This window comes from Scophthalmus maximus, chromosome 3, assembly GCF_022379125.1.
Source record: "Scophthalmus maximus strain ysfricsl-2021 chromosome 3, ASM2237912v1, whole genome shotgun sequence".
Taxonomy (NCBI): domain Eukaryota; kingdom Metazoa; phylum Chordata; class Actinopteri; order Pleuronectiformes; family Scophthalmidae; genus Scophthalmus; species Scophthalmus maximus.
Genome location: NC_061517.1, coordinates 17,097,501 through 17,116,361, shown reverse-complemented (window position 1 = coordinate 17,116,361; position 18,861 = coordinate 17,097,501). Strand labels below are relative to the sequence as shown.

General features: G+C 42.6%; 1 protein-coding gene across 1 annotated transcript in view; it reads left to right on the top strand.

The window, feature by feature from the left end:
- celsr3 (cadherin, EGF LAG seven-pass G-type receptor 3) overlaps positions 1-18,861 on the top strand; it is a 92,126-nt gene that overhangs the window by 13,606 nt on the left and 59,659 nt on the right. The window contains exons 2-3 of the mRNA XM_047331355.1: positions 9,842-10,185; positions 12,543-12,831. Coding sequence (XP_047187311.1) covers positions 9,842-10,185; positions 12,543-12,831 — 633 coding nt within the window. The remainder of the gene's footprint in view (positions 1-9,841; positions 10,186-12,542; positions 12,832-18,861) is intronic.

Below are 18,861 nucleotides of genomic sequence, written 5' to 3'. Positions count from 1 at the left end.
ATATAGTTGAGTGCTCCGCACAAGACGTGGCTTGTGTTAAAAGGAAAGTGAGCCACAAAGCCTAGGTGAATGGCTTCTGTTATTTCATGCAAATGGACATAAGAAAGCATGGGAACAAGGGAGTTTTCTATGAGACTTACATAAAGAAATCAGAGTGACAGTTAAACTCACTGATACGGATTTGTTAGATTTGCTCTCAAGTGTCATTCACTGTAAATGCCAAGTGACTTTGCAGTCATACGTCGTACTCGTCCTCGTCCGGGAGCAGTGGTTTGAGTGAGAGGACGACTGCTGGCACCTGGTGATAAATAAGGCAGCATTATGCACGAGGGAAATTCTCTGGCAGTGAAAATCCAGCCGTGGCGGGTGAATATTTTTCACATAACTTTTCGGGGAGTTGAGAGCGTAGCAAATTTGTGTTCCCTGCTGGGAGAATTGCAGCAAAAATGTTCATGTTCCCTCCCGAGAGAAGCCCCTGGTCCTTCTGCGTCTCACATCTTCTTCTTAATTTTCGTTCACCTACACTCGTTTCTCAGCAAGCTAACATGGAAAATGTGTACGTCCACAACCTTCAAATGTCCTGCCACATTAGACTGGAGACGAATAATGACTCTTACCAAATATCGGACCACCCGAAAGCCAGGTTGAGTTACAGTCATTTATGAGAGAGTGAACTGCAGATTGATCTCCTGTGATGGTGAATTGACACTCCTAACTGAAAATACTTGAGACGTGCTCCACTAACTTTTATATTCCAGACTTTGTGCTCACGCACGTCTCCGATTTTTACAGTCAAGCTTTTTTTTTTAATTAATAGGAAAAAAACTATTTTCTGTCTCACTTCTAACTTCTGTCTGCCAAACTCGCCAGTGAGCACTAGAATACAAAATTCTCCACACTGTTCTTCTGTGCCCCGACAGAGAAAGGCATACCAGTTGCCGTGCATATTTCATAGTTGTATTATCATATTAGCCTATTCAGCTTGTATAATGTATTACAGGAAAAAAAAACTCAAACTCTTTGCTGCAGAAAGTTTCAGAGTTTCATTACAATCTACCTTGAAAATTTGCTGGAATAATATAATTAATATTTGCAGTGAATGTCACATATTGGAGAAATTCTGCATCTTTCTTTCCTCTTTGTCTGCTGCTCTTGCTTCGCTCCAGCACCTTGCAGGATGCTTGGTGCTTCGTCTGTTTCTTTAAATAAGAAGGCTTAAGTTTACCGATTCTATTTAAAAGGCTGGATGAAGGAATACCAAAAAGAGGGGAAAAGTTATACAAAGTCAATTGCACCAAATGAGGAGGAAAAGCTGCCTCAGCAACGCATTGTATGTAATAAGTTATCTAATTAATGACTGGGAGAAACCAGGCCGCCATTCAAAGTCCAAAAGCCCTTTATTCAATCTTTAATGATTAGTCAAAAGTTCCTCAGTTTATTTTTAGTTTGCCAGTAACAAAAGCTTTACAGTCATTGAAAGAAAAAGAAAACCATTTAGAGACACTTAGAAACTCATCACAAACTTCAAGATATATGACCAAGGCCAGGTCTCCCAGCCTCTCAGACAGCAGAGAGCCAAGCGGTGAACGGCAGATGGAAATATAAGTGTTCATGAAAAACATTTTAATGATTTGTTTGCGCTGGCCCGAGGCTAAATGAGAATGGGTTTGGTCAACATCCGTCACCAGGCGGACGAGGAAGACACACAAGTCAGAGGGAATCTGGAAAGATCATTTACTGAGTGGAACTTCCACGCTATGTTTAGCATTGTATCATCAATAAATCATTACCACATTAGCGTCACCACATTAACATGATTACTGTAAACAAACAAAATCAGGGCAGTAATTCATCCTCTGTAAGACGGCGGGTTGGAGTTGTCTAGTCTGTTGAAGTTAGTCAGGTTGGGCTTTATGGCGGTAACATTTTGTTACACTGAAAATGTGTGTGGATCCTCCAAATTCACCATTTCTGAATACGCCCTAACAAGTGGAAACAAGCTTGTCCCATTTGAATGTGGCCGCCGCCTCGACTGACACAACTGGTGTACCGTCTGCAGCCCTCAGTATACTGTGTCCTGGTCCCTTGTGGAATATCATGTGACTGCGTTGGTTCTACTGGGTTTGCAAGTTCACAGCCGCCATTTTGATCCATTAGAAATTAGAGTATGACATTTACCAAAACATTTGTTTTAATTAGGAACTGGTGTTGATGACTGAAGGCCGATCGTACTTACAGTGATTCCACTTTTGTCTTGTTGGTCTCAGTCTTCTATCTTTTTTGCATTTGCCGTGTGGGTGAATTGGATGCTTGTGTTGTTGTGTCACTGTAGTTGTCATTTGTGGTCATTGATGCAAGGCAAGAAGATGTCTCACCTAATCGAATATTCGCAGCCCATTGGTTCTACTTTTCATCGCAGAACATTCACAGGATTCACATTGTTCATTCCTCAGTTGCTGGTAAAGCTTTACCATTTTGAGCATGTTTTCATGATTTTTTACCTTTCATAACCGTGAATGTTAACTCTTGTATTTTGTTCAGTATAGTTTGCATTCTTTGTGGGTGTTTGACTGATTAGCATACAAAGGTAAACATCACAAGAGCCGTCTTTGCTGCTCATAACTACCGAACTGAGCAGACCGTTACTGCTGCATTATTACACCGCCCCACAGGAGCAAAACGTACCATAAATTAAGAACTGATGGCCACTTTAAAAATGTTACTTTATGAGATTAGACAAAGTGAATAAATATTCATAAAAATCCATAGTAAACGTGTAATTTTTTAACTTTGTTTCACAGTGTAACGGCAGTATAGACAGTAGACAGGATGCAGGATGGAGGATGGTGGTTGCTGCAACAAACAGCTGCTGACCGATGTCATGTCAGTATGTCAGAGAGTGTGGATTGGTGTTATACTCTGTGGATTTGTACAATAGACATGAGGGTGTGTGTGAATGCGATATGGACTATGAGTAAGAGTCTTAACGTGTGAGATAGCTTTTTGTGGCCAGTGAAACGTGTAAAACAGTGGACGTTAAGTGTATTTGGTTTAATGTAAAGGATTAGTGCTTCTGTTGTAAAAGGATGGTTTAAAGCATTATGTTGGTAAGGCTGCTGTGTGTGTGTGTGTGTGTGTGCGTGTGTGTGTGTGTGTGTGTGTGTGTGTGCTTTGTGTTTCTTCTCTGCTCTGTGAGTGCCCAGACCTCAGGGGCAGAAAGGCTTTAAAAAACAAACAGAGCGCAGAAATCCGCGCCAAGCCTGTGTGTGTGTGTGTGTGTCTGTGTTTATGTGTGTGTGTGTGTGTGTGTGTGTGTTGTAATAATACGTACACAATATTGTTAACGCTTGTGTTATCTGTGGCATTAATGTATGGCCCTTCTCTCTCTTCAGCCATCCATTTGTCCTTATTTGTCCTTATTTGTTCATAAGTGCCACTTTGGCTGTTCCTGCATCAACTCCCTCTCTGGGGGTCTTTACAGTTGGTGTATGTCACTGTGCATCAGAAAGTCCCTTTTCCCTGGTTTTTTAACAACTTCATATGTTTTGTGTATTAAAAAGGCAGCCACCCCCCCCCCCCCCCCCCCCCCCCCCCCCTTCCCTCGACCAAGGGGCAACTTACGCAGCTGAAAACATAAAGCTCCTCACATTTGTGTTTTGAAAAACTGCTGCTCACACACTCTATTAGGGCTTTAGGAGGACCCTGAATGTGAAGTGGAGACAGGAAAGGGCCAGACAAAGGGATGTGACAGCACAGTGTGAAATGGGATTTAAACCCATGTGATTGTGCATGGACTGTGGACTAATGGGCTGAAGAAACCATGACAGAGTGTAGTGTAATTCAAAGTAGCAGCATACGGCTTTTGTTCGGTTGTAAATCCAATTTGACTGCTTTTGGTTTCTGCATGCTGGTTGTAATGTGTCTCCCCTTTTTGGGCGCCCCCCCCCCCCCCCACACACACACACACACACACACTTAATCCTAACTCCTAATAGTAGAGGGATGCGTACAGAGCGAGTCAGACTCCACGGCAGTGTGAGTGACCGAACCACTCACTCCAGCCTTGACCTTTACAAACTGAGCAACACATAGCCAGAATAAAAGGACATTTGTGGAGAATACATGCACAGTGACCTGCATTGTTATTTTTAATTAAATGAATCTTACTGACACAATATCAACATCGATTAATTAATGCAAAGCTTACCTATTGGACATTTAGGATTTTACTTTTCTTTTGCTTTTACAGCAGGATGCTCTTTTGAGGCCAACGTCTGGTGAATAAATGACGCATAACCCAACGATTCCTCTGAAACAGGTTTTACGGACGATGTCATAAAGGCTACAACAGATATTCGTCATTAAATCTGCAGTTTGTTTTCATTAATGTTTTAATCCCCCTGGAGCATCTCCTGTGTTTCCTTTGGGGTCAACTTAGAAATGCAGAACATTTTAAAATTAAAGCCATTTGTGCTGGTGATGTGCCACCAAGCAGCCTCCCTCATATGTCTTGTCTTAAGGGCCTTAACATTCATCTCTAAATATATTCACTTCAAGAGTCAAACCATGTGTGAACTTGGGAACATTTCCTTCTCAAACCATTGGAGTAGTAACTCCAGATTATCGGTAGCTTTCCTCGGTGACTTCCTTGCTTCCTTCCTTAAAGGAAACTGCCGGGTCTCTGCCTTGTGACCCATCCTCCTGCCCCGGAATTGCGGCTTTTAAAATGTTTCTGGGTCTGTTTTCAGCTCCAGCTGTGGGCCTCTATTGTACACTACTTTGCAGACTATTTCCGTCCGGATTTCCAGGAAGCGAGCTCTGGATGCTCTGACATTCACGAAGCTTTGAGTGTGCTATTAGTCAGGCTACCTGGCGCAGAGAGATAGTGCTGAACTCCCTCAACCCTTTGAAACGCAGGGACCGTATGCCCACAAAGAATCTTAGAGCCGGAGCGCCGATCCGAGGCCAGTCTCGCTCTCATGGCATATTGATGCCCACATATCCAAGGGACCTCGCTGATAATTCCAGATCAGCGTGTTTATTCTTAGCGGCTTTACGCGTGCTAGACTCGAGCTCCCCGTCCTCTTTGAAGTGCGGACACGCAAAGGGGAAATGGTTGGCTCGACGCCCACAGGAGCCGTGGAAGTGTCTTTGAGCCGTTATTTACGAAATGCTTTGTTTTCCCGTGGAGCGAAAGACGGCAAAATAACCTTCCATTTGTGGGTTTTTTGAGTTTGGAGGGTATTAATGTTTTATTGTTTTCAGGCACGCTGAAATGGAGTTGCAAGGAGAGAAGGCGATGCATTAGTTATAACTTCCTGGTTTATTGGGAAGTTACGGACGAGCTCACCTTTACTCACCTCTAATTCATAATTTACCATTCCTCAGTGACTCTTATATTCCACTGAGATAGACCTGGTGCCCCGGGGCTTAGTTCTGGGAATGAGTGGTTTCCATCCAAAATCAGTATTATATAATATGATACAATACTGTATATACAAGAGAACACTACACTACCTCAGTGTCCTATAAGTGATGTAGGGGACTTTGAGAGGATTGTAGATTAATTATGTCATTGGTTGATAAAATAAGACTTTTAAATGGCGGATTGTTTGCTGTATGTCAAATGAATTGGCCCTTAAGTTGCCTAATCATGGTATAAATTTAATCATGTTGATTCATTTCTTTGGGCCATAAACCATTTGAGTGATTTCGTATAAAATACAGGGATGCATGCGTCATATCATCAACTGGGGGCCATATTTCCATGATGATTTCATTTATTAAAGGGGTAACTAAGTGGAAGAAGCAGCTTTCCCGGGGTGTTAAATGGACAATTTGTTTAGCTGTGTCAGCTGTGACCTTTGGCATTTTGTTAGAAGTTGTAATTCATCTGGTAGAAGACGGCCAGATGGATGTTTCTTTAGAAAACAGGAGGACAGCTGATAGAAAAACAAATACAGAAAGGTTCAATTTCAAAATGATGTTCTCACTTTTGTTAAAGTAAATGCACAACACTTGTTGAAATGAGCATCAAAGTAAAACGAGCTATAAAGTAAGAAAATCCTGCAAAGTTTTTCTAGAATAAATGTGCTGTTTAGCATCCTCATTGAAGTTCAGAAAAAAACAACCTTGCACAGCAGGAAACATTATAATTAGAAACAGTGTTGGCGCCAGATTATTTTCTGCAATTCCAATGGGGTGATAACAATCCTCAGTTGGCCAACTTGTGACCGAAAAAGTTGAAACCTTGTGGAGAATTGCCTTCATTTTCCTGCAGACTTATTAGTTATGACTTTTGTGATTTCTGCAGAAGTGTAATTAGCACGTCGTGGCGTGTACCTGTGTGAAACTTGTAGGTGAATTTAGAGAAGGAGGAGGAGGATTAGTCCTCGACCATCCGACACTAAGTGGGCAGAGCTTGCCGGTCGTTATTTAGCTCGAACTGTTGTTATTCCTTGTTTTTATTTCAAACCTCCAAATGGCTTCTTACGTGGATGGATGAGTGAACGGCGTGTTGAATCAGTTGGGCCTAATTAGCTTGGCTGCATCCACGAAGAGAAGCCAAACGAACAGTTTACTGTGCATGTTTATGTGAGTGCAGGTTTACAGTCGGAAATTAATAGCTGCTCGGGGCAAGAAATCCTCTGAAGGCTGATAAAGTCGCAGAGAAGTGAAAAGCTGTCAGGGCAAACCGACACTAATAATCGTGAGTGCTGTTTCTCATTTCAGGCTGTTACGGGCTTTGTTGAGTTGTCAAATAATTCTTGTCGGATGTCAGTGTTGTCCCCTGTGGGCCACCGTAGGGGGATTGGAAAGGAAAAGTGTTTTTTTTTGGTGCTTATCATTCGAGCGCACAGTTGGCAGGAGGTTGACATGGCACCGCACATGAAAATACAAAAAACTTTGGTGCAGATGAAATGGTTGGAGGCAGGGAGACATTTTTCTAGCCTTGGGAATAAACATGGAATAAGTGGTTCATCATCCTTTTAGAGATCAAATTGGTCAAAGTGTAAAAAAAATACTGTAGAATATAATCATAGTTTATAGAAAATTGAATGTAAAATCAAAAAACAACTCACTATGTGAGTGTGTCAGTGTGGTTTGTGACAATCATCACTCAAAAACAGTTTGAGAGTCAACACATGGAATTACATCCATGTAGAGTAATGGTTATTTTTACATTCAAGTTTTTTTGTAAAATATAAAATTTTTACAGATTAATGAGCCCAGCTGTGTCAGTCTGCTTCCAGTCTTAATGTTAAACTGAACCAAACTAACTGGCCCTAGCTTCATTTTAGAAAGTGATGTCAACATTTTTCATATAACTCTTGGCAAGAAAGCAGTCAATGTTTTCTAATCATGTATAGGTTAAGGGTCGACGTTGTGCAAAAGCTTTATGTCAAAGATGGTACTCACAAGTGCAATGTGCACTGAATTATAATGGCAATCTGTGTGTGTGTGTGTGTGTGTGTGTGTGTGTGTGTGTGTGTGTGTGTGTGGGGGGGGGTCCTACTCCAGCAGATTATCTTGGGTCTTTTCACAGATCCCTGTCTCATTTCAATTTCAATGACAATGGTAGATCAGCCGCAATTAGTGCTAAGTCTTAGCATCGTGATCCAGACGGTTGATAAAAAAAGCTGCCTTTTAACCCTGGAGGGAGAGGTGACATGTAACTACTTCATCTGTCTATCTACCTATCTATCTATCTATATATCTACCTATCTATCTATCTATCTATCTATCTATCTATCTATCTATCTATCTATCTATCTATGTATCTAAATTTTTTTCTGCTGTCTGTGTTGAGTTTCTTTCCTCGGTCCCTACATAATGCTACTCCTCCCTCTGGCTGTTCATTTATGAGGGCTCTCAGTTTTAGTGTGTGTGTGTGTGTGTGTGTGTTGGAGGTCAATGGGGAGTGAGGCTCCTCATAATCCGGTAATCAAACCAGCTGCCACCCAACCCAACCCCCATCCCTCCATTCCCCTCTCTTTCTCCATCTCGCTCTATCCCCCTCTCTATATTTCTGTCTACATCTGGCTCTTTTTCATGTTCTGATGTTCTTACCTCAGGTCTGTTTTTTTTTCCTTTCCCTCCACCCACTGTGTCCTTTTTCTTTCTTTTCAAAAGGAGAGGACCAACAAATTGGGAAGGAAGTGATTGGATTTGTTTAATTTCGTTGTAATCTCGGTGAAAACATCCACCGATTAAATCAATTCAACAACCTACCAAAAATTACCAAAGCAAATGAAGATAACGTCAGCGATCAATCAATGGATTACAGTAGTGATGAATTCTTTTTCCTCATTTATGAGTTAACATAACCTGTCTTATTCCGTTCATCCCTTGTTAACGGGCCCTTACTCTCTTCTTCGTCTGCATCGTCTCCTTCGCTTCTCCAGTTTTTAATAAACCTCCCTGGCTCTCCTTCACCCTCCGCCTCCCTGTCTGTCTCCCTGTTCTTCCTCGTGCCAACATCCTCTCTCTGTCTCTCTCACCTCACCCTCCATCCACCACTGCCCCGCATCCAGACCGCTCACGTCTTGTCTTCTTTTTCTCTCCCTCTCTTCGTCTAATCTTTCACCCTGGTTCACCTCACAATGCCCCTGTGCCACCGAAGAAAATTGCCTTCTCATGCCTGCGTGGCCATGCGCATTTGTGTTCTTTTATAGCTTATTAGTGCTCTACAATGTACAACACAGCGCTGCTGTCCTGCATCCGTCGCTGAAACAGGCAGTCGTGTCCTGTTTGTGAGGGTTGTGACCTGCGGAGACGGGTTTCAGAGACGGAGAACGTTGTGCTGAATTTGTAATCAGCTCTGAGTGTGAGGAGAACTGGGTGAGATGAGAATGAGGTTTTCTACATGAGAGCTCTCTGCGGTCGCCATCTCCTTCTCTCTCTCTCTCTCTCTCTCTCTCTCTCTTTCCTTCTGTGGGTTATTCAATCACATGCACAAGGAACGAAACTCACTGGCTCACAAAGAAATGTAGATTCCCAAGGATCACATTTCTGTCTTACCGTAACAAAACTGCATCTTCTGTTCTCGCAACTGTGAGATAGATTTCCGTTTTTTTTAAAAATTGTATTACAAACCCTCTGTCAACCATAATTTGATGCCTGCCATTAAGGTCCACTTGAGAATTAGCCGTGTGCATATGATGACTGAAGTCTACAGCTGCACCACTGTGAGGTCTGTGAGGCATGAGCAAGTTGTCTAGATACACTGGACAGGACCAAAGTGGTGGATCGACCGACCCTCAGACCAACATTGCCTTCATTCATACACAATGTGCATGACAACCAAGTGGCGACCCACCGTGACGTCCGCCACTGGTTTGTGAACTTCCGATTTTAAGCCTAGAGTTTGGCATTTTGACCAGCGCCATCTTGTTTGTTTGAAACCAGAAGTAGCCATATTTAGAGGAGCAAGAGGTGGGGCCTGACTGAGAGCTCGTCCACTGAACGTCCACCTACACCTGCGACCTGCACCCATTGGACGGTACTAGCCATAAATCCAATCCAGTCTTTTTGACTCTAAATGCGACAATAAACAAAATGAACATCATGCTGTATTGAAGGAGACTCGGAACTAGAGACTGAGACCATAAACTCCACAGGAAAATGTTTGCTGACGTCAGAATTCAAGTGAGAAGTCATTGAAGAGTCATTTTTTCTATTGTCTTCTATAGAAACTCACTTCTTCTTGCAACCAGTGGAGTCGCCCCCTGTAGGTCTCTCTCTCTTTATCTCCCGCTCCTTCAACTCCTCGTCTAACTCTTTGTCGATCAGTGCATCTATTCATTTACCTAACCCCCCCCCCCCCTTCTGTCTTCTTCAGATGGCGCCCACAGCATTTCAGCCCAGTGCGTTCTCCGTGTTATCATCATCACCGAGGACATGTTGGGAAGCAGCGTCACTGTCCGCCTCCAGAACATGTCCCAGGAGCACTTCCTGTCACCACTGCTGGGGAGCTTCCTGGAGGGCGTGTCGGCGGTGCTCTCAGTGCCCGTCGAGGACGTTTTCATCTTCAACATCCAGCCGGACCTGGATGCGGCTCCGGGCGGGATCCTGAATGTGAGCTTCTCTGCAGCGTTGCCTGGCGGACTCTTCTTCCCCTCTGAAGCCCTGGAGGAACAGCTGTACCTGAACAGGCTGAGGCTGACGTCACTGACACAGATGGAGGTTAGTCCACATGCACAAACACAAACACACAGGAATCACACTTCTGAATGAGTGTTGGTGCCTTACACTACATCCAGCACAAATGGCAATTGTCATCATGCATGTGAATCTAAAATCCAAAAAGCCCTATCTGAATATTTTAATGAGACAAACCTGATGTATATTTACAAACTTACTTTTAATAGTTGTGAGAAATATGTTAAATTCGCATTTTCATGGTTTTACAATGGATGCTTACTTTACCACATGCTTCAAAGAACACATCATACACAGCCTAAAACATTATTTGCATGTTAGCTTGTGTTTAAAAGACCTGATGATCATTATGGGAGTGGCAGCAAAAACATTTTTCAAAACTTATTTATTTCTTAAACAATTTCTGGAATCAGGGTTGTCCTTCTCTTCATATTGAGGTTGTGGAATGTGCCTTTAATGGTTGTGGACATTATTCTTTAATTTAACGACCTGAGGAGGTTTGTATTCATCCAAAATGTTGATATTTTTCAAAACAACACTCTTCACATGAAAATAATGGATGTGTGTGAACAGGCACAGCAAAAGTAAGACACATTGTACAAACATACACGGGTCTCAAGACAACTACCTGAGCATATTGCATGTGAACTGAAAATAATACAATACAGATGTTATGTCAGCACAGCCATATGGCTTTATGCAACAATACACAGATACGATAATGGCCACTATATGTTCTCATGCATGAATCACACACACCTGGACACAGCATGCGCATTACGTAGTGTTAATGTAAACGCACCCTCAGAGAATCTCTGCACATGCATGAGCGGAAGGACAATGTTTCGATAAACGAGAACAGCCAACCCAAAGATTCATGAAGGTGCTGTCACACAAACCTGCCTTAACACATGCAAACTGAATCTATATCTTCTTACTGTCAAATAAGTGCACAGTAGCATCAACAGCAAAGATACTGTATATACCCTTTTCTGGAAAGTCACTGATTATACAGGAGCAGAATAAACCAGCAGTATGTGTTGATGTAGTAGCGATATATACATATATATATATATATATATATATATATATATATATATATATATATATATATATATCTGAAGTACAGCACTTCTTAAGGCAAACTGTTGTCTGTTTGTCTTTAATGTTCTGTTGCTTTTATTCTTTTACTCGTATTTATTTGCTGTTATGTTATGTTGTTCTGTTCTTTTTTTTGTTCCCATTCTTTAAAGGTGCTATATAAATAAAGTTGTAGTATACACAGAGGCTAAGAGGTTTCTGACCTGAGAACAAAGATCAAGGGTTAAAAAAAGAAAAGAAAAGAAAAACATTATTTAAAACTGGATCAAGGATGTTTTACTTATTTTACATGCCTTGGTCCAGAGTGCAGCATCTCCACAGTTATAATAAATGGACCACTATTATAAGTGGTTTGAAATGTAGCTGCCTGAGTGCTCAGTGCTCCACCACCACCCACCACCAATCAGAGGGGATGCAGCAGACGCTCTGTGGCCTGAGAGGCAAGACCCAGGGCTGAGGAGTCCAATTGTTTACTTACTCATGCAAATATATGAAGTCGACTCCGGGACACATTGCATTTTTTTTCTCTTACATTACATTTTTCTGAAAGCAGTGGTCACTTTTTGTATCACAAGTTAGATTTTCTGATAATATTAAGGCTTTAAATATTACTAATTTCACAAAGCAGTATTTTTGACTGAACGGTAAGTACTTGTAATGGATTATATTTAAAGGATTGCATTGGTAATTGGTTTTTTAGATTACAGAAAAAATATATATTCTCCAACTACCCCCTCATAGGAAAAGAGCCGACATAAATGTTCGTAGTTACAGGGTGCGAATTGTCCTTTCTATCTACTATTCCTTGACCGCAGTGGAAAACGTCATGAGGTCAAGGAAAGGTGTCAAGGAGGATTCATAGGACTTAGGAAAAGCCGACAGCGGTGCTCTGAGAATCCAACTCGTCTTTCACTATACTACGTCATCACGCAACGGCGGATGATATTGACGTGCGTCTGCCGTGGTGAAACTACAAATTTCAGTGTGTTTGCCACTGTGTGACATCAGATGTTAATGATTGATATGTGACAGTAACTTACATGATGACATGCGTCTCTTCTGGGTCAGATTCATACTCTTCTCCTTCTTCTACTTCTGCATTGAAGTTCCTTTCCTATGCATTTAGAGAATCCGAACAGCTCTTATCCTGGTGCTGAGGAAATACTTCCGGCTCACATCACACCTCCACATGGAAGCTGAACTACTGAGTGACTGAATCTAATCTGAATTGGGATGAATTGGGGAAGTTCCTCACAATGACCTGTATCCTCCCACGCCAGGTCCTCCCGTTCGACGACAACGTGTGCCTGCGCGAGCCGTGTCAGAACTACATGAAGTGCATCTCGGTGCTGCGCTTCAACAGCTCGGCCCCCTTCATCTCCTCGCCCTCCATCTTGTTCCGGCCCATCCACCCCATCGCGGGCCTACGCTGCCGCTGCCCCGTGGGCTTCACGGGTGATTACTGTGAGACGGAGATCAACCTGTGCTACTCCAACCCCTGCCTGAACGGAGGTGTGTGCGCCCGCAGAGAGGGAGGCTACACCTGCATCTGCCGTGAAGACTACTCTGGTGAGTGTACGGATGGGAGGGTGTGCTCCAGTGAGGGAGTGTGTATGTGTTTGTGCCGCATGAGGTGTGTTGAAAACTCAGAATTTCAGCAGATTGTATTGTTTGTTTGTGTGTAGACATAAGGGGCATTTGTACTCCAAGATAAACAAGTAAGAGCTGAAGTGTGTGTATGCGTGTGTGTGTGTGTGTGTGTCTGTGTGTGTGTGTGATAGTGATGATATATGCATGTTGATTGTAGATTATAGTAATACCATCTACACTGACATTTATTCAATGTCAAATTAGGATGCGAGAGCTTGCCCATTAACAGTTCCTTCATTAGAAAAAGACTTTTGTCTACGGTGGAACACTTCTAGACACGTAGTAGTTATAATACAGGTTCCAATGTCATGTGGCCATCCAGCACATACCTTAACCTCTTATTTTGTATTATCCGTATTTACACAGGTTGGCCCTGAACGTCTAATATTCAATTTTACAAACAACAGGCCCGAAAAGGTATTAGATTGTCTAACTTCAGATTGCCTAGGTCTTAATATTTTTTGGCATTTCACTGTCAATGGTCACCATGACAACTTCTCTGCTCTGCCAGACCGCAGAAGAATCACTAGGCGCTGCGTCTGAGTGTTTTTATTAAACAGATTTTTTTTTGTTTATTGATGATCATTTTATTCACCTCTACATCAGTGAGTTAGTGGAAATCAGAGATTGTAGTGTTTTTAATCATAATTGTGTGTGTGTTTGTTGTGTACTGGTTTAGTCTTTATCTTTATCCAAACTGGAGTTGACTGTGCTTCTTTGTTGGTGTTCTCTGCTGAATTCCATTTTGATCAGTTCTGTTTTTAACCTTTTATTGTGTCGAGCTGAACAACACGAAAACACACACTCTGCCTCCTGGGAGAGCTTCGTCCTCCACTGCTCACTGCTTGATATTTAATCTGTTACTCACTGACACCAGAAACCCCCCAATCTTTTTTTACTGTCACCAAACACACACACTCACACAGACACACAGACACACACACACACACACACACACACACACACACACACACACACACACACACACAGACACACACACACACACACACACACACACACACACACACACACACACACACACACACACACACACACACACACACACACACTACTACCTCCTACCTTTCCCAATACACCAGACTCATTTTAGACTCCCTCTCTCTTGCCCCTTCATTCTGCTGTACTGCTTCAGTCTTAAGTGTGTGTGTGTGTGTGTGTGTGTGTATGTGTGTTTGTCTGTGTGTGTGTGTGTGTGTCAAGGGGGTATTTCACGTTGCCTCTGTTATTTCAAATCAAAAACAGAGCTGGGAGAGCGAAGCAACACTTTACTTTCAACAGGGAGACAGGGTGTTTCTCAGACTCACACTGAGAGAGACAGAGGAAGAGATAAAGGAAGGAAAGATAAAATGAGTAAAGGAGAAACTGAGGTAAAAGGAGACGGAGTGGGAGGGAGAGAGAGAGTGTCAGAGAATAGATCATGAGAGAAGTAAAGTGAAGAAAAGATGGAAGTAGAATTGAAGGTAAAGAGGCTAGGGGAGAGAGGAAAACTGTGCAGGGGAAGAGGGAATTAAATCATGAGAAGGAAGAAACAGATAGATAATCGAGAATTCCCCATATACTGTTAGATTTTGGGGGATACCAGTGAAAGAAATAATAATTGAGAGACAAAAGTCTTCGGTCATCAATCCTAGATTGCACTGTGTGACATGCCATCCGATGGCTGATTTGGGATATATTGATGTGGTCTCTCAAAAGCCTGAGAACAGAAACATTTTTAGGACCAAATACAAACCATCCAATCAGTCTGTGACACGGAGTGACTCCGGCGACTACAGCATGGTCAGCTCCATTTTTCAGATTAAAGCCAAACAAAAAAATCTGTGCCAGTACACATGGCTAAAGCTGGGATGACAGGTGATGTGTCAGACCGCTCACCAGACATACCTCAGAACATAGACGTCATGGAGTCTGACACAAATTGTGACAAAGAGTCAATTGGACCCGTCTCACGCAGAGTGACACGCAATGAACCTGCAAGATCCCCGTTCTGACAGGGCGAGGAGAGGCCTTAAGGCCGAAGACTGAGAGTATCAAAGAGAGGGGGAATTGATAATAGGAGACACAAAGGAGAACATGAGTGAGAGGGGAGGGACAGAAAAGAATGAGGAAGAAAAAGCGAAAGATAATGCAGGAAAGGGTGGGAGAGAGAAAACAGTAGAACATGAGAGATGAATGAGGGGATGGAGACGAGACGTGCATGACGGCAACATGAGAGATGAGGGAGACGGATGAATTCAGAGCAAAATAGCATGGAGGGAGGCTGCAGGGAGAAAACGGGGCGAGAGACATCCAAGGGCAGAGAGAACGGGAGAGGAATAGGCGGATGAGAGGTGAGGGGGAGAATATGGAAAATCAGATGGGTTCGGGGTAGTCGCTGTTGTGCATTTCCTGCGTAGGCGTCGGGTGTTGTGGTGTCTTGTCAATGCCCGGGGCTGGTGGGAGGAAGAGGACGAGAACGAATAAATAGGGAACGAATTGATTCTGCAACACAGAAATCTCCAGACATCCCCCAACCAAGTTGCTTGTCTCCCTTGTTCGTTTCCCCCCCTCTTCCATCCAACCTGCCTCTGTCAGTCCCCTCATATTCTCTTTGTGGCTCTGAGTTGCCTTTCCTTGAACCTCCATGGATTATTCTCACAGGCAGGAGCTACGCTGGGGGGGTTGGGTCCAGAGTAGAAACTTTCTTTTTTGACTCAAACGAAAAGTCTAGAACAGTGACTCTCTACAGACCTGGGTCAAGTGCGGTTTAAAATCAAATAAAATACACCAGTAAAAGTGCCAGGATCAAATTATATTAAAGGAGACATATGATGCTCATATTCAGGTTCATAATTTTGATTTGGGTTATTAATTGAAAAGACCGACATGCTCTAACATTCAGTAAACACATCCGTGTCCTCATGCTGTATGTTCCTGCAGCTTCCCTTTCCAGCCTGTGTCTTTATGCACATCAGCGGCAATATGGTGACGTCACCGTGACATGGAAGCATGACTGACGAGGCCTTTCAGGAGCTGCAGGAGCAGTGTTTTCTGTTTGCTCTGAGGAACTCCCTTTAATCGCTGACTTTGGGCATTTTAACTTTGTTGACCTTTTACATAGGCAAAAAACCCTTATAATACACAGGAGGTCTCCTTTAAGCAGAGATTTAAAGATGTACTGACTCATTTTCAGATTGAAGTTACTAACCAGGTACAACTGGACTCCACTTCACCTCCGCCATCACTAAGGCAAAGAAGTACAAAGGCTCTGACAAAACATGTAACCTCAGACTTACCCTTCCTTAAACCGCACATTTAACCCTGGGATATGAGGAAGGTCTCACTTTGAAAGGGTGTTACCGCTGCTTTTCACCCATGAGATCATAAAGCCTGCTGTGGAGGAAGGTTAATGCCGCCTTTTGCGGGGCCAACCCCAGAGCGCTGAGAAAATAGTGTGAAACACTGAGACTGCTGGGGTCATGTACCGTTCAGCAAAGTACTGAGTACCCAGAGTATTCTTTACCACAGTATGCTAGTATTTAGTTGTCTGCTGGCGTTCCAGCAGCTCACTGTGGCAAACCAAATAGCCAAAAAGGAAGCAAAACTAATATTCACACCAGACTCACCATTGAAACTAAATGTTTAAATTTCTTTCTAAGTATCGTGTTTCATATTTCGAAAATTGAACTGTCAAATTAATGTAAAAACCTTTGTATAAGTACTACAAAGAAATGAGCCGATCTTTGAAATATTAAGTCACATCATCTTACCCCAGTGTGATGTTCATCTGTTAATTTTTTTTTTAATTTTAACAATATTTCTCTGAAACCCAACAGCATCATGTCAAAGGTTTGTGCATTTGAGACATCTGACTCCCAAAGTAGAATTATGTTAGACCGAGTAACCCAGCTGTCGTGGTATTTTGACCCAGTAAAGTTACACCCCAAACAAATTAGTGTGTGTCAAGGCACAAATAGCTTTGATATCCAACCAGCTCAGATAATACTTTCTAGACTTGACATCTGTGCTCTTAAACTTTACTTTAATCGGTGTCTTTGAATCGAGTAGATATCGTGTGAGGACGAGTGAAAACATGTTCATGCTACATATGAGATAATTAGCTTCTTAGGGAGCCTCACAGACTTAATCAGATCCAGGAGGGAGGTTGTTGTCCCACCTCCTGCTGGTACAGTGCTAAACTCAGCTGAAGCTCTGCACTCCTAAAAATTTAAATATTTCAAACCTCCAGGGTTCACTTTAAAAAAGCATGCTAAGTTTGCGGCGCTGTTATATGCAACAGTCATTAACCCTGAAACCAAGCAAAAACCTCCGTAGCACACAAAGAAGCTCCCATTGGACAGTGGACCTTCAAGTTGGAGATAACAGTGGACAGATATATTTAATCCTTTCTCACAAACTAAAGGAAAAATAGACTCGGAAATGATAGAGAGACACATTATGCAGATCATAGTGAGACATAACACTGCGGATGCTCCTCATAGAGCTGAGAGATAGAAAGAGGAGATGAGAGAAAGAGGAGATGAGCGAGTAGCATGGATGCAAAATAAATGAGTTTGTGAGGAGATAAAATGGTGAGCAGTGAGGAGAGAGGACACTGGCAGAAATGTAATCTCTCGGCTGTGTTGCAGCGATCTGTATTTTGCACTTGGGGAAGCTTCGATATTGGGAGTGCGTAAGAGAAAGAGACAAAGAAGAAATGCGGTAGGTAAGAGAGAGGAGAGATTAGTTTTGGATCCAATCAAGCAGATATGCATGTTACACCGAGATATTAAATTCATCTGATAGGGAGGGGTAACAGATTACACATAAAGAGCAAATTAGCTTGAGGTAGCGAAGATTATTTGTGGCTCGTGAAGAATAAAGAGATCCATCGTGTGAGTTTCAGCTTTTGTTAAGAGGGCTTGGACTTTGAAAGTTAGAGGAAGACAGTGAGAGAAAAAGTAGTGCCCAACTGAGAAGGAGAGTAGGGGAAGTTATTTGGTCGGTTGATGTGAGCTTGAAGTGTGGGCCGTGAGACTGAATTAGTTTGGTTAAGGAAGATAAAGAGATTGAAGGGAGTTGTGAATTAGTCTGGGGAACGAGATGAAAGAGTGAGGAGAGGGATGAATTCAGAGGAAGAGGCTGCTAAATGATGTTTGGCAAGGCTAGGTGGAACCTCTAGAGGAGGAATATAGGGGACTGAAAAAAAAGAAAGGATAAATACCTGAGACCTGAGGGAAAAGAAAGAAAAGTCAGAATAGTAGTAGTGAAATGCACTGATGAGGGAAGCTGGTTTGGTCCCTGTTGCAGACGTACAAATATTAAACAGTTAATAAGTGAAAGGTCGATCAGAAGAGATCGCCAAGCTGGTCAATTCACATACTTTTTAAGCCGTTTTCATACAAAGGGTCTGGACTTCAGTGCATGTCTGAAAGCAGCTTTAAACTACTCAAGACATTGAACAAGGGATCTCCGCCGAACTCAAGGAGGGTTCGAACTCTCGTCCTGGTTCTTTCCTCTAAAACCTTTTCTGATGACGAGGTTGATCAGTTGAGGCAAAAACTAATCCTGCGAGTGCGAATGTCAGGGAACATCCGGGGCTGAATGAGTGGTCGGTAAAAACAGGTTTTTCTACTCCATCACACCTTGGTGGTGGACTCTGGTGGTTGGAACAGAAAGGTCCAAAAGGAAGAACTAGTCCAACGGGTAATGTCAAAGCATGTATGGCTCCATTAAGACGTCTGGGGAGTACGACATGTTAATTAAATGACATTACTGAAATCTGACCAGACACCCTGCAAAACTGTAGATTCTTCTCTCACTGGAACACCCACTAGTCTCAATAAAGCAGGAAAAAAGTGTTCAGCCTACTAAACATACTGTATGCCCCGTGGCAGAGTTGAGCCATGAAATCTGAGCTAATTATTAAGATAATCTGAACTAATTATG